Source organism: Melanaphis sacchari, unplaced genomic scaffold, assembly GCF_002803265.2.
Source record: "Melanaphis sacchari strain LSU unplaced genomic scaffold, SCAv2.0 Contig44_pilon_pilon, whole genome shotgun sequence".
Taxonomy (NCBI): domain Eukaryota; kingdom Metazoa; phylum Arthropoda; class Insecta; order Hemiptera; family Aphididae; genus Melanaphis; species Melanaphis sacchari.
The window spans coordinates 3709421-3722821 of NW_020271295.1; the positions used below are offsets into that span (position 1 = coordinate 3709421).

At 25.4% G+C, this 13401-nt stretch overlaps 2 protein-coding genes across 5 annotated transcripts; both read right to left on the reverse strand.

Annotated features, from left to right (window-relative positions):
• Nucleotides 1-202: 202 nt before the first annotated feature.
• LOC112598044 (flap endonuclease 1) lies at nt 203-4632 on the reverse strand. 2 transcript variants are annotated; one of them, XM_025344368.1, is made up of 8 exons: nt 4250-4628; nt 3825-3927; nt 3589-3755; nt 3414-3523; nt 2049-2252; nt 1762-1980; nt 865-1041; nt 203-351 (listed from the first exon to the last, which is right to left on the reverse strand). In XM_025344368.1, the coding sequence occupies exons 1-8, from the start codon at nt 4329-4331 to the stop codon at nt 271-273; spliced, it is 1143 nt and encodes a 380-aa protein (XP_025200153.1). In that variant the 5' UTR covers nt 4332-4628; the 3' UTR covers nt 203-270. The 2 variants fall into 2 exon arrangements, with proteins under 2 accessions (XP_025200153.1, XP_025200154.1); XM_025344369.1 differs by lacking the exon at nt 865-1041 and having other exon boundaries at nt 4250-4632.
• Nucleotides 4633-6947: 2315 nt separating this feature from the next.
• LOC112597951 (zinc finger protein 2-like) lies at nt 6948-9093 on the reverse strand. 3 transcript variants are annotated; one of them, XM_025344213.1, is made up of 4 exons: nt 8609-9091; nt 7969-8136; nt 7704-7912; nt 6948-7619 (listed from the first exon to the last, which is right to left on the reverse strand). In XM_025344213.1, the coding sequence occupies exons 1-4, from the start codon at nt 8707-8709 to the stop codon at nt 6994-6996; spliced, it is 1104 nt and encodes a 367-aa protein (XP_025199998.1). In that variant the 5' UTR covers nt 8710-9091; the 3' UTR covers nt 6948-6993. The 3 variants fall into 3 exon arrangements, with proteins under 3 accessions (XP_025199998.1, XP_025199997.1, XP_025199996.1); XM_025344212.1 differs by having other exon boundaries at nt 6948-7900; nt 8609-9093; XM_025344211.1 differs by having other exon boundaries at nt 6948-7912; nt 8609-9090.
• Between the last annotated feature and the right edge of the window lie 4308 nt (nt 9094-13401).

Genomic DNA, 13401 nt, shown 5'->3' on the forward strand with positions numbered 1-13401 from the left:
ATAAAACTAGCTAAATTGTGTCTATAAATAAAAATAAGTTAGGAAAATATATTAAATTGTTAAGTATTTTAAATAATTAAAAAATTGTGAAAAAAAGAGATCTTTTATTGTCAAAAAACCTTTTATGTGTTAGATATTAGACTTATAAGAGTAAACTTCAATAGCTTATAAATTAAAATTCTATTGAATTTATAGAAACTAATTTAATGAGTAAATCTAATATTTAATTTAAAAAAAAAACAACTATTAAACAAATAAAATTTAAGTGATTTATTTTGGTCTACCCCGTTTGCTATAATTTCCTTTTTTTGCTTTCTTACTAGCTTCTGCTGCTGCTTTTGCTTCCTCAGCCTAAAAATAAAAAATGCATTATGTAGTTATTTATCATTTATCATATATTAAGTAATAAAATTATTTATAAATTTAGTTCATTAAAAAAAAAATTCTATAATATACTTGTATACTTTGTCTAATATAAGAGGCAAGAATAGTATTTGGCAGTTGGCATCTGAAAATGGCAGTGGCTAATATACTTTTATTATATTGAATTATAATTCAATAACTATTTAACTTACTTTTTGCAAAGATAGACATTTTTTGGTTATAGACAATCATTGAAAATAAAAACTGATAACAAAAATCAAAATATTGAGTGTGATCTAGCCAAACCAGGAGAAAATCTTAAATGAAACAGAGTATACTATATATTTACTAGTTAATAATTACTAAGTTACTGAATACCAATATAATATATTTATTATTTGTAAATTTATAATTTAAAATCCTGAACATTATTTAAAATATATTCTTTAAAACTTTGTTTAAAAATTAACGTTGCTTCTATAAATTTTTAAATTAACTTACTTTACGCTTATTTGGCTTAGTAGAGAAAGTAAAAAATGAATCCAATCTGCCTTGAGTTGTACCTGATCGTGCTTTGATTAACTTTTTAGCGCCATTTCTTACTCTATCTTCATTGAACCCTCTATCACCACATAAAAATTTGACTAATCCTTCTTCATTTGGATCTATCCATTTTAACTAAATCGATTATTTAAATGTAAATATAGTGATAATTTCATATTAATGAGTTTTATGAAAAACAAAATAAATAAATATTTAATGTTGAGTGATTCGTATATTAGTAAAAAATCCATTATTAAAAAAGCTATTAAACATTTTTTTATATATAAATCCTATATATATTTGTACATAGTTCATCTACAAAATGTTTATTCAGATATCAGGGGTCTTCCAAGGTCATCTCTCTTTTTAGCCATGCTCATAAATTCTGTTGACATCATGTCAAGTTCCTAATTTTAGTGTATGCCTTTAATAGGGCTGAAAGAGTTGAAAAACTAATATTACATGTAATTGTGTCTAGACTAGAAATCTATTTTCTTTCAATTAAACAACATCCTGAATTAAGATTCCATAAATTTCTCAAGCCTTGCTAATTGTAGACATGTGACAAATTAATTTTGTATCCAATTTCCAATAGTAAAATTGATTCTTCAACACTTATAACTTTCAATGTAACTTTTTTCTTTACCTGCTCACATATACCATTCTATATAGTAATGATTATTTAGCTTATGCATAACACAAACTATAACCCCACTTTTCTACTTTAACTCGTACATATCTAATAATTTGTGTGTATTGAATCAATATTATTATGTATTTTAAAGTCATCAGTTTTTGAGATTGTACTGTATTTATGAATAAAATAAAATAAAATAAAATAAAATAAAATATTACATCTATAGATTCAGGATCTGTTATCTCTGGTTCAATAAATAACCGTCTAGCTTCTTTATACGGCCAATTTTCAGGTACTTGATATTTTTTAGTATCTAAATTTTCAATGATATTTTCTAATGATCTGTATTGTCGTATTAGCTCGATAGCTCGTTTTGGCCCAACCCCTTTAATACTGTTACAATAATCACATCCTAACAGTATACACAGATCTATGAACTAAAAATAAAAATACATTACATACATTTATTTTTGAGTTAACAAAAGTAATTTTTAACTAAAATTACTTCATCTCTAGACATTTCCATTGCTTCCAATACTGAATCTAATTGAAATTCTTGAATTGGCATTTTTCTGGCTTCACTGAATGTCATATGACGTAATAGAACTGGAGAACCAAATGTTAAAGCGTCCATATCCTCAGTAGCAGTGGCATATACTTTACCAGCTTTTACCATAGCAGCACACTGTGCTTCAGCTTCACATGGAGCCTATAAAATAAATAATCTTACAATGATATTTGGTAACTACAATTGTATTATGCTAGCATTAGGATGTTGATGACTTTCGAATTTTTTTTTCTTTGATCCTATACAATGCTATCTTAGATAAAAAATTATTTTATGCTCTCAAATAGTAAAATAAAGAAAAAATTTATAATTTTCTATTTACTAATAAGAGTATAGTTTTGGGATTTTTTTTCAGATACATTTAAATTATATAAACACAATAACTATATTACATTTGATTTTTGTCTATCAATGACACAATATGATTTAAGGTAGTAATAAATTCTATTGATTTTTTGACTCATCGTAAATATTGTGTTTACTTGAAGGAAATAAGTGCTATAGTTGGGAGAATGAAAATTGATTGTTGATACAAACACTCCTAATGATATATTTATAAAATGACTGCAAAATAATGAAAAAAAGTGGGTATATTTTGAATTGTTAATGTATTTACATTTTATAATAACCTACTATGCAATACAAATAAATAACTTTGATAAAAATATAATCATTAATTCATTTAATATAAAATTCATTCTAATGTATGTACAAGACGTCATATGGTACAAAATATGCTGTATATTGATCACACTTTGCATTATTCGGATTGAGAACCTCTGTTTATAGAGAAAAAAATTGTTGCTATTATATTTGACAGTGGACATTTTCAATCTCTTGATTATAACAAAATTGTTTCAAATTTTTTTTTAAGTTTGTATATTCATTTTATAAAAATGTATTTTCAATTTATCTTATATTTTTTAAATTTAATTAGTACCTATCTTGAATATAATTAATGCTTACAATTAACCAAATTGATTTATATTACTTATAATAATTTATATACTTGACTTTATTAACATTTGTATTATTATAAACATTAAATTATAAGAGACAAAGTTATTATTCACCCATGGTATGATTATAAATTGTTTACAGACAGATCTTCAGTAAGCATAAGATATACATGCTAAGAGTTAATATAATTATAGTAGATATATTTGATGAACCTTATTGATAATATAGTTAAGGCATATGATGTATAGCGTAGACCATAATCAAAATTGCATTATTTTATAATCACATCGTGTATCACTAGTTTAGTAGATATTAGATTAGGTATACAGATATGAAACATACTTCCACAAAAGGAACTCCCATTAATTTTAGTAGTTCTTTGCATTCGGTAGTATGAGTAGATGTTACTTTTACCAATCGTTTACTGAATTTGTCAATTCCAGTTGCATCACCTATAAAACAGTAAATTAAAATTAGCTATATATATAATTTAGCCTATTATAGTATGTTATAATACCAGCTTCTTCTGCTTTTTCTAATGATTTTTGTGCTTCCTGTCTTCTATCAGCTCGTTTTTCTAATTCTGATGATTTCATTTGAGGTGGTTTACCATCAAATACATAAACTGGTTTAATACCATTTTCTAAAAGTCTTATTGTACGATAGAATGTGCCCATAATATGACTGGGACAAACACATACACATATTTGATTAATTTTATTATACATTATATTGTTTAATATTAATAAATACCTAGTAGTTTCACCATCAGCGCTTGTTAGTTGTGCTCCTTCACTACGAACTGCAATCAAAAACTGATAAAGACTCATTGAAGCATCAATTGCAATTTTTCGGCCTAAAATCAACCATATAAATTAAATATAAGATTGATCGTGTTAATCGTATGTATACTACACTCATAATATTTAAAAAATGTATAAGTATAAGAATTAATACTTTATATTAATACCAACATTACAAAAGCTGATTTATTAAACCAACTAATTTTCTTATTTACTTAATTTTAAGTAATAGTTATTATTAGTTTGGAATTTATTTCCTCTTGAACAGCCATCTTCTTTTGAGGAGATCCATAAGATGGAATTAAACATATTATTGTTATAAAGTGTTGCCATTACTTTTTATGTTAACTGTTTATTAATTGTATAATAACTTACCAAAATGATTTTTAATTTCATTTTCCTTAATGGCATTTGGAGCAATATCTGCTATAAGTTTTGCTAAACCAGTAATACCCATAACAAAATTTTTTAAAACTATATTTGAGTGAAAATGAGGTTATTATACTAGCATTCGATGTAGAATTCAAATGACAATGACAACATTGATAAAACACTGTATTAAATTCTTAAATTATGTATGGACCATGTATCTGAAATTTATAACTAGTAACTAAAATTTCGAAACTCGAAATTGTCAAAACACAATAGATATTACTCTCTAGACATAAGACAGTTAATACTTAGAGTAGATGAGTAGAACACTGTTTAAATTAAAAAAGTAGACACAAATCACAATAACACTATAACAGTAATTGTGCGAGCATTTTAGCGGTAAAAATACAAAATAAAGATGAGCCATGATCATTTTTTGAGGTTATACCATGGTTAGTGTTTTTTATAACTTCCTTATACTATTATCTTTGTATAATTTTAATGGAAAGATTAAAAAAAAAAAAAAAGGGAATAATAATCATTGAAAAAAAAAAAGAGGGAAACGATGCAATTGCCACAGATATACACTAATACTATTAGTATATATCTGTGGCAATTGCCAATTGGCTAGTGGCTACCTGATGTTTGTTTTGTAGCCATGATCGTGAATATGTAAATCTGAATTCTGAGTAGTTACTAGTTGTAGACTGTATAGAATGGTTATTCAAATCTCAAACTTAAATGTAACTAGGTAGTTAGTTACTAAATTGGTTATTTAAAATTTATTATACCATTACTCATTAGTAATACGGTAAAATGCTAAAATGGTTTAAAATATATTATAAATTTATAAATTATAAATATTTCATAATAATATTGTCAATATTACATACCCATTAACAACAATTAATTTAACGTGTATAGAAAATAATAATATAAACATTTGGTTTTGGTGAATATTTCAAATACCTCTTTACATCTCTACGGTAATTCGTTTTTGAATAAGGAACAATTAATGAAGAAAATAGTTAGCTTATACGTGAATAGGTAGATACTTAGGTATTTTATTTCGTAAAAATTTAAGCTTCAGACGCTTATAAAAAAATATTGTGGAATTACGTTTAGTTTTTTTTTTAAATTTTGGGTATGAATATTCTTCTTATTTTAATACCACAAAGTATTAATTAGATTTAATATTAGCAACCAGAAGGCTGAGATCATACTTAATGTTTAAGGTTTGAGATTTTTTTAAAATAAATGTGATATAGTGGACAGAAAAATAAAACACAAAACTAATATGACGAGTAAAGACTGAGACCGTAGATTAAAAAAAAAAAAAAACAGTTTGTCATAAAACCAATCCCCAATGGGTCTAATTCATCATTTAGCTTAGAATCTAAAATTTAAAAATATTATTATTGTGTATTTGTAAATTTCTATTTTGTGTACTTGAAGGAAGTTAATAGATTTAATAAGTTTTTATTAAAAAAACAAATTGTTTATATTTTAATAATTTATATCAGCAAGATTAACAAAAATATTATTTACACAAGATTTATGCATTTATGTGCACGCTAACACTATAAATTATTTTTGAAAAGAGTTTAGTAAAATTAACAGATTATTTAGTTTAATAAGTGACAACTACACATATTATAACTTTCTAAATATTAGTTCATTTCTATAACGTTCTTTTATAACTATTCAAAATTTAAATATCTAAAAGACATCAACAATTTTCGAGATACTATATACTACTTTTAAAATTCTCAATTCAAGTTTTTAACCTCTATCCTGATTTATTCTGCCAAATGGGGTAAACATTATTTTTGATTAAGTATTGCAATTAAATATAATGACAGTCTATAAATTAAAATAATTATACAAATCTAAATAACCAACTATAATTAATAATTATCAAAATATAAAATGTCATGTTGATAAATTTTATTATACAATTAAATAGTGCTATTAATATTTTGTTTTTAGAGGTATGACAATAATCTAGTCAAATAGGTATGGTATGTAAGGCATAATAAGCAGTAAATAAAACCATAAATTAGAATTTAATTTTTTCTAATTTAAAGAAAAAAGCGAAATACTAAAAAAATGCCAAGAATGGAGATTTTAAAATAATAAAATTTCAATGAGCAATAAATTCAAATTTAAAAATGTACAATCAATATAAACAATCAAACATTAGTATTAATATTAGATATAATTAAATAATTTCCAATAATTTGTTTTAAATATTTTTATCGGTGTGATTTGATATACAGATTTTTAGTAACAAAACATTTGAAAACAATAATTTCACAATCAACATTATAAACAATGAAACATTGACATTGATGTTCATTATCAAATAATTCTTATTTTATATATTACAATATTTGGATATAAATATTATGTTCGCCGATTAAATAAAATTACTAATATATTATAAATAAATTGATACTTGATACAATTTTTACAAATATATAAAGTATACCTATGAAATATTGTGTTTTTATATTCGAATATTAATATAATTAAAATGACTAATAAAATAAAAAAAAGTTGTAAAACATTGATTCTGTACATATTACAAATAGAAAAAATATTATAGCATAAATTGAGTAAAGGAAAAAAGTTTAATTCATAACTAATAGTATATTTACTGAATTAAAAAGTAAGAATTTCAAAATATAAATATAATAACTTAATAAGTTATTAGTTTCTCTTGGCTAAAATATATTTATGCTACATTAAACATTAACCATGTGAGTTTTTTGGTGATATTTAAAGTGACTTGAGCTAGTAAAAGATTTTAAGCAAATATCACATTTGAATGGTCTGTGACCAGTATGTGTACGGTAATGAACAACTAGTCCACCAGCACTAGAAAATAATTTATCGCATACATCACACTTCAATGTTTTTTTATCATTTGAAATCACATGTGATTTTTGGTGATACTTGAAATGACTGGAACTGGTAAATGATTTGAAACAAACTTCACATTTGAATGGACGATCACCTGTATGCATTCTATAATGAACTACAAGGCCTCCTGAACTGGAGAATAATTTGTTACAAATATCACATTTCAAGGTTTTTTTTGTTATCAACTGTGAATGAGTTTTCTGATGATACTTGCAGTGACTGGAACTTGTAAATGTCTTAAAACACACATCGCACTTAAATGGGCGGTCACCAGTGTGAGAGCGATAATGAACAGTCAGACCACCAATGCTGGAGAACAGTTTGTCACATACATCACATTTTAGAGGTTTTGTATCTTGTAAAAAGTGATGGGTTCTCTGATGGTATAAGATACCATTAGCACAAGAATATTCTTTGTTGCACACATGACATTTAAATGGTTTATCTCCTGAATGTACACGCATGTGGTAATTGTAATGACTTGAATTTGAGAAAGTTTTATTACATAAATCACATTTGAAAGGTTTGTTACCTGTATGTGTTCTATAATGGACAGTCAATCCACCAGAACTAGAAAATGATTTTTTGCACACATCACATTTAAATAGTTTGGCTTTAACCTCAGATTTTTTTAAACCAAACTCTTGTAAATGCTTTTTGGTATCTAAATTTTGAACCATTTCTTTGGGTGTAGAAAATTGTCCATTCAGTAGTGTGCTACTTCTATGACTGAAATCAAAGCTATTCAATAAAATTAGTTAATAGCTAAATAAAACTATAATTTATTTATATCTTACTGGGGAGGTCTGAATAAATCATTTCTATTAAATCGAAATGCTGGACTGATTTCTATTTCATTCTCAAATAGACTACTGTTGAACATTTCTCTATCAAATCTTATAGTTAATCTTGCACTAGAATTTAATTCATAGGCACTTGCTGGTAGACCAAATGTTGGCATATGACTGTAAATAGAACAAGAATAATATGCTTGTGAGTAATTTATTTTTACTAATAATCATTAATAAAGCATACATTTTTTAAATTCATATCTTAATTAGCTAAATAAAATTTATAGTAGTAAAATAAAGTGTTATAATGTTAAAAATCTAAAAAAATACATTTAAGGACAATAATAAACTATAATATTATAATACAATATTAAAAATCCTAACACCATTTTGCATAAAAAATTGATTAACTTAATGGCCCAATCATGAGTCACTAAATTTTGTTCAAGAGATCATTAGTTGACTTTTGGTTTAATAAATAACAATAAGTACCTAAATACCAAATTGATAATAGACAATGTAAATTATTTTCTGACCTCTAAACTTGAAGGACTAAGTCTTATTGAAAGATACATAAAAATAAAATGCAGATACTTACTATCATTAGTAAGTCACAATTTTTTAAAACTGAATACATAATTTTTACCTTATATTGTTAATCAGGGAACCATAGTTTGTAGAACGATCATGTTTGATGTTGTCCATGGCATCAACTTGCGTCGTTGACTCTGGATGATTGGTTTCCATACTTGGAATGACTGATTTAATAACAGAATTTCATTATAAGAACTATTTAGAGCACCAGAAATTTAATATGCACCATTGACAAACAAAAAAAAACAATATGTATAGACAGTATTATATATCCCTTGTTGATGAATACTAAAACACAATCACATAGTACGAAAAACGATGTAAGAATTAATTATTACTTTAAGTATAAAAATCGAAAAAATGGTTGCTTGTGAATAAGAAATATTTATTTCATAAAGTTAAAAAATTTTTGCCAATGACAACAATTTTGAATTTTGTGTAAAATCCGCATAATCGCATGTAAGTGTCATAATCGTATCGTATATAAACAATAAAACCGACTCAGCGTATTTTTGATAAGAACCGAGCCAGGCGTTCTGTTGAACTAGCAGTAGTTGTAACTTGTAACCATGAATTATGATATCTATCTTCTATATTATAATCTACCTATGTACAAAAATCATTGTGGGCTTGTAAATATTCAAAAATCTTGGAAATCAAAAAACTACTAAAGCTATCCATATTCACATAATATTGGATTTTATTGATGTTCCCATTAGTTTTTGTTTTGATGAGATACCACAAAAAAAAAAAAAATAAATAAATACGGGTAGGTAATAGTACGTTTGCTGGGTTAGCAGTTATAGGCACATATTGAACAAACTCGATTTATGGGAATATTGCCTTTTGATATTATATTATGTTTTTGTATAATTATTGTAATTTTATAGTCATCATAATTAATTCATGATTCTAACTAAGGATTTCTTATAACAATACTTAACAATACCTATAGATATAATGATAATACTAATAGCCAGTGGTAGTACGAAACTATGACCTTATTATTATAATTTAAAATATTGTTATATTCTATAGTAAATAAGCTTTCTAGGTATATTAGGAATTCTCAATATAAAAAAAAATTGCTATAAGAAAATCATTTTAGCGTATCTAATTAGGTATATAATAACTTTATTACAGATCGTTAATTTTCTTGAGAATTAAATATGAAATATAATTTAACTATTTTAAGAAATATTAAGTTTATTAATCTTTATGATTGATAGTATAAAAAGATAAAATGTTCTAAACATAGACCTAAAGTCTATATCTAGGCTATAAACTAATCTTCGGTTCTAACTAAAATATGTGCAGTAGGTACGAAAAATTGGTAAAATAGCTAGATACAGAAATTTGATAAGTAGTTAAGTCATTAAGAATCATAGAAATCCTAACACCCTTGTTATTAACAATTTGACTACTTATTATTATTGTAATTTTTTGTATTTGATCGTTGGATTTTTCAAAAATAATTATTAAGTAATATTATGTATTATTATATTATAAATTATAAAATATATTGTTCTAGAAATAATTTATCAACATAAATCGGTGTGAAAATAAAATACACGAGTACCTATATGTTGATAGATTTCTAGTATGTTATACTCCCAAGGTTTTTAAAAGTTATATTAATAATAACATTACGATATTCGTGACGAATTCTTTTTCAATCGAATATTTTGGTCATTTTATATAGGTATCTACGTCATAGTTGCTTAGTGTGGAGTTCAATTGTTTAATAGGTATTCATTTCAATAAACACACATACTTACATTATATTATCTAATTATATATTGAATTTACTTTCTATATTCTAGTCAATATCAATAATATTTTTATATATCATATTAATCTAAGGTATTTAATGTATAATTTTTTAAGATTAAAGTTAAAAATTTAATGCTTTGAAAATCTACTAAATATGCCTTAAAAAAAATTAATGTACCTATTTATGCTCTAAAACTTAAATTGTCATTATAAAATATTTTTGTCAGTCTCCACAATGTAGTAAATATATTAATTATAGATATGGGAAAGTATGTATCTACAAATTTGCTTTACAGTTTACAGTAACTGTCAAGTTAGTCAATGTAATCGATGAGTTAAATTTGGATCTAATAATATTATATATACATAAATTGTTGATTATGAAAAACAATTCTGAGTTCAGATTGTCTATAAACCAATATATAGTTTATTTTAGATTCTGAATGGAGCGATGAATTTATTGATTTTTCAATGATGTGTATTTTTCTGTCTGTTATTACTTTTTGGGATAGTAAAAATGGTAATTTTTATGTAAATTCAATTTTTGACATTATCTATTTTGTTTTATTTTTGTATAACTTGAAAATAAATTAACGTAGATAGATGAGATCTTCATTAAATATTTATATTTTTATTTTCGTTTTACAATCAAAATTTCAAAATATTTTGACAATTTTTGAGTTACTTACTAAGGCATAAGAAATTTTCAATTTTTAAGTTTTTTTTTCTAAATGTTGATTAAAAATTATTCATTGGGTTGAAATGCTTGAAAATTAATATAAAGCCTTTTGTAAGTTGTTAATTTCTCAATTAAAAATTATCAAAAATCACAGTATTTTTTAATGAGCATTTAAAGTTAAAATGTTGAAAAATTTCATAAAAATCGTGAAAATTAACAAATTATTTTGTAGTTAAAAATTCATAAAAACGTTTGTTTTTATTCCTAATACTTGAAAATGTAATACAAGGTTCTTTATTAGTAATTCATACTTCATACATAAACCAAAATCTAAATTAATTCACCAAAAATTAAATGAATGTATCGTAATACTAAAAATAAAATTAATTTAATAACAATAATAAAAATAAGTTTATCATAAAATATATTTGGTAATACCTAGCCAATATGATAGGCAGACAGACCGTCTTTACTCAGAACCGTTTTTCGTGTGTAATGATTTATAATCATTAAATACAACACATTCAGATACATTACAATTACTTATTCAATTTCGAGATACACTTCAACATATTTGACATTAATTAAACAGTAGAGCGATTACCAGCTACAATTTTTTATTATTTATAGTTATTACATAAGACACAATAATTTTAATAAAATAACATACTTATAACTATAGGTATTATATATAGAATAGTAAATACTAAATATATATTTTTTGAACTAGAACTTTTGTCAAAAATGATTAGTTATTATAAAATATTATTTTAATTTTATTTTCTTCGAAATGAATACAAATTATTTTACAATACTTTTATTAGAATTTATTTTTTGCATGAGTTGTGTAAATAATGTGACCACCGGATGTTGTATAAGGTTATGGTTGAAATTTGATATGTATGGCAACATCCCAGTTGGCGTTAGGTTTTGACTTCTAAATTATAACAAAAATTAATTTATTAAAACGTAAAATTACAAAATTATATTTTACAAGCGTCATCGAATGCGTGCAAATATCAATAGAATAGGTATCAAATTTATACGTACTACAATTTTTAGCCTTTAAAATCTATCATTGTAGGCTTAAAAATAAATTTAAATCTACAATCTACATTATTTAGTAATATACCATGGTGATGGGATATCAGAACTTTTCTCAGTGGAGCGTGGGCTGTTATCTGTTATAATCATATAATTTTAATAAATATATTAAATTTATTAGAGTAAAGGCAAAATATAATGAAAACAATTGTAAAATAAACGTTTTTAATTATTACCTATTATAAACTTAACCGTGTTATGATACTTGAAATATTATTTAAAATTGGTATATAGAATATTATACGGTATATATTGCCGTATACATATATATATTACCTAGGCATATTTATAAGTATTTATAGTATTTATACACTGCTGGTTGTACCTTTGGAGAAGGATTGGACGGTGATGGAGTGGGCTCGCAGGTATCGGCGAACAGAGACGTCTGCGAGTCTGCAACTATAGCGAGGAGTGGACTCGGGAACTGATCCCGTCGGGTCTGCTCAGCCCAATGGGTGAACCACCCACATCGGAAGACGACATTTTGCATTTCCGCCTCACCTAGCTCATGACGAGGCACGGCTGCTTCGACTGGTTCCTTCACACGATCGATTGTGCACCCTCCATCGGGTGTCTCACTGCTGACCAACCGATGAGTTGGAAGGTGAGGAAGACGATTCGTTTCATTTTCATACATTCATGTGTTACGAAGTGTTAGAGTGTGACAGGGAGCGCCTTGTTGTCTTAGGTATCGGTCCCTTCAACACGGGCAGCCTGCTGCATGTTCGACTACAGGTGGCAGGCCCTATAAGCTTTTGTTTTTGCCATCTATGTTGTGAGAGGAAGCGAGGAGCGCGGCTCCGGTCAATCTAGACTTCCCTATTCTTATGTTTGTTGTGAGGGACTGTAAACGGGGGTGTTGTCCTGCTTGCACCCAATCAACGTGTATGTATCATTTCTTAAATAAATTATGGTGACCTGACACCTAAAGTATTACTTCATGGTCATACCAGGTGCCGGGTGTAATGCAGGTTAAAAAAAAATAGTTTTTACGAAAACTCAAAAATCTAATAAATATATAAACATAATTTTAAATCACATTTTTACGAAATTTAAACAAAGTTTTGTAACGTTACATATTACTTTTTAGTTATTTTGTTATAATTAAACAATATTAATTATGGTGATTTAAGTATTTATGAATATTTTACTATACGTAATGAAACATTTATAATAATTAGTATTTGATTAATTATTAGCTGTATTGTTTAGGTATTTATTAATATAGTTATGCATAATATTATTCGATAATAGATAAAAAAAGTTAACAAAATATTACAAACAATTGT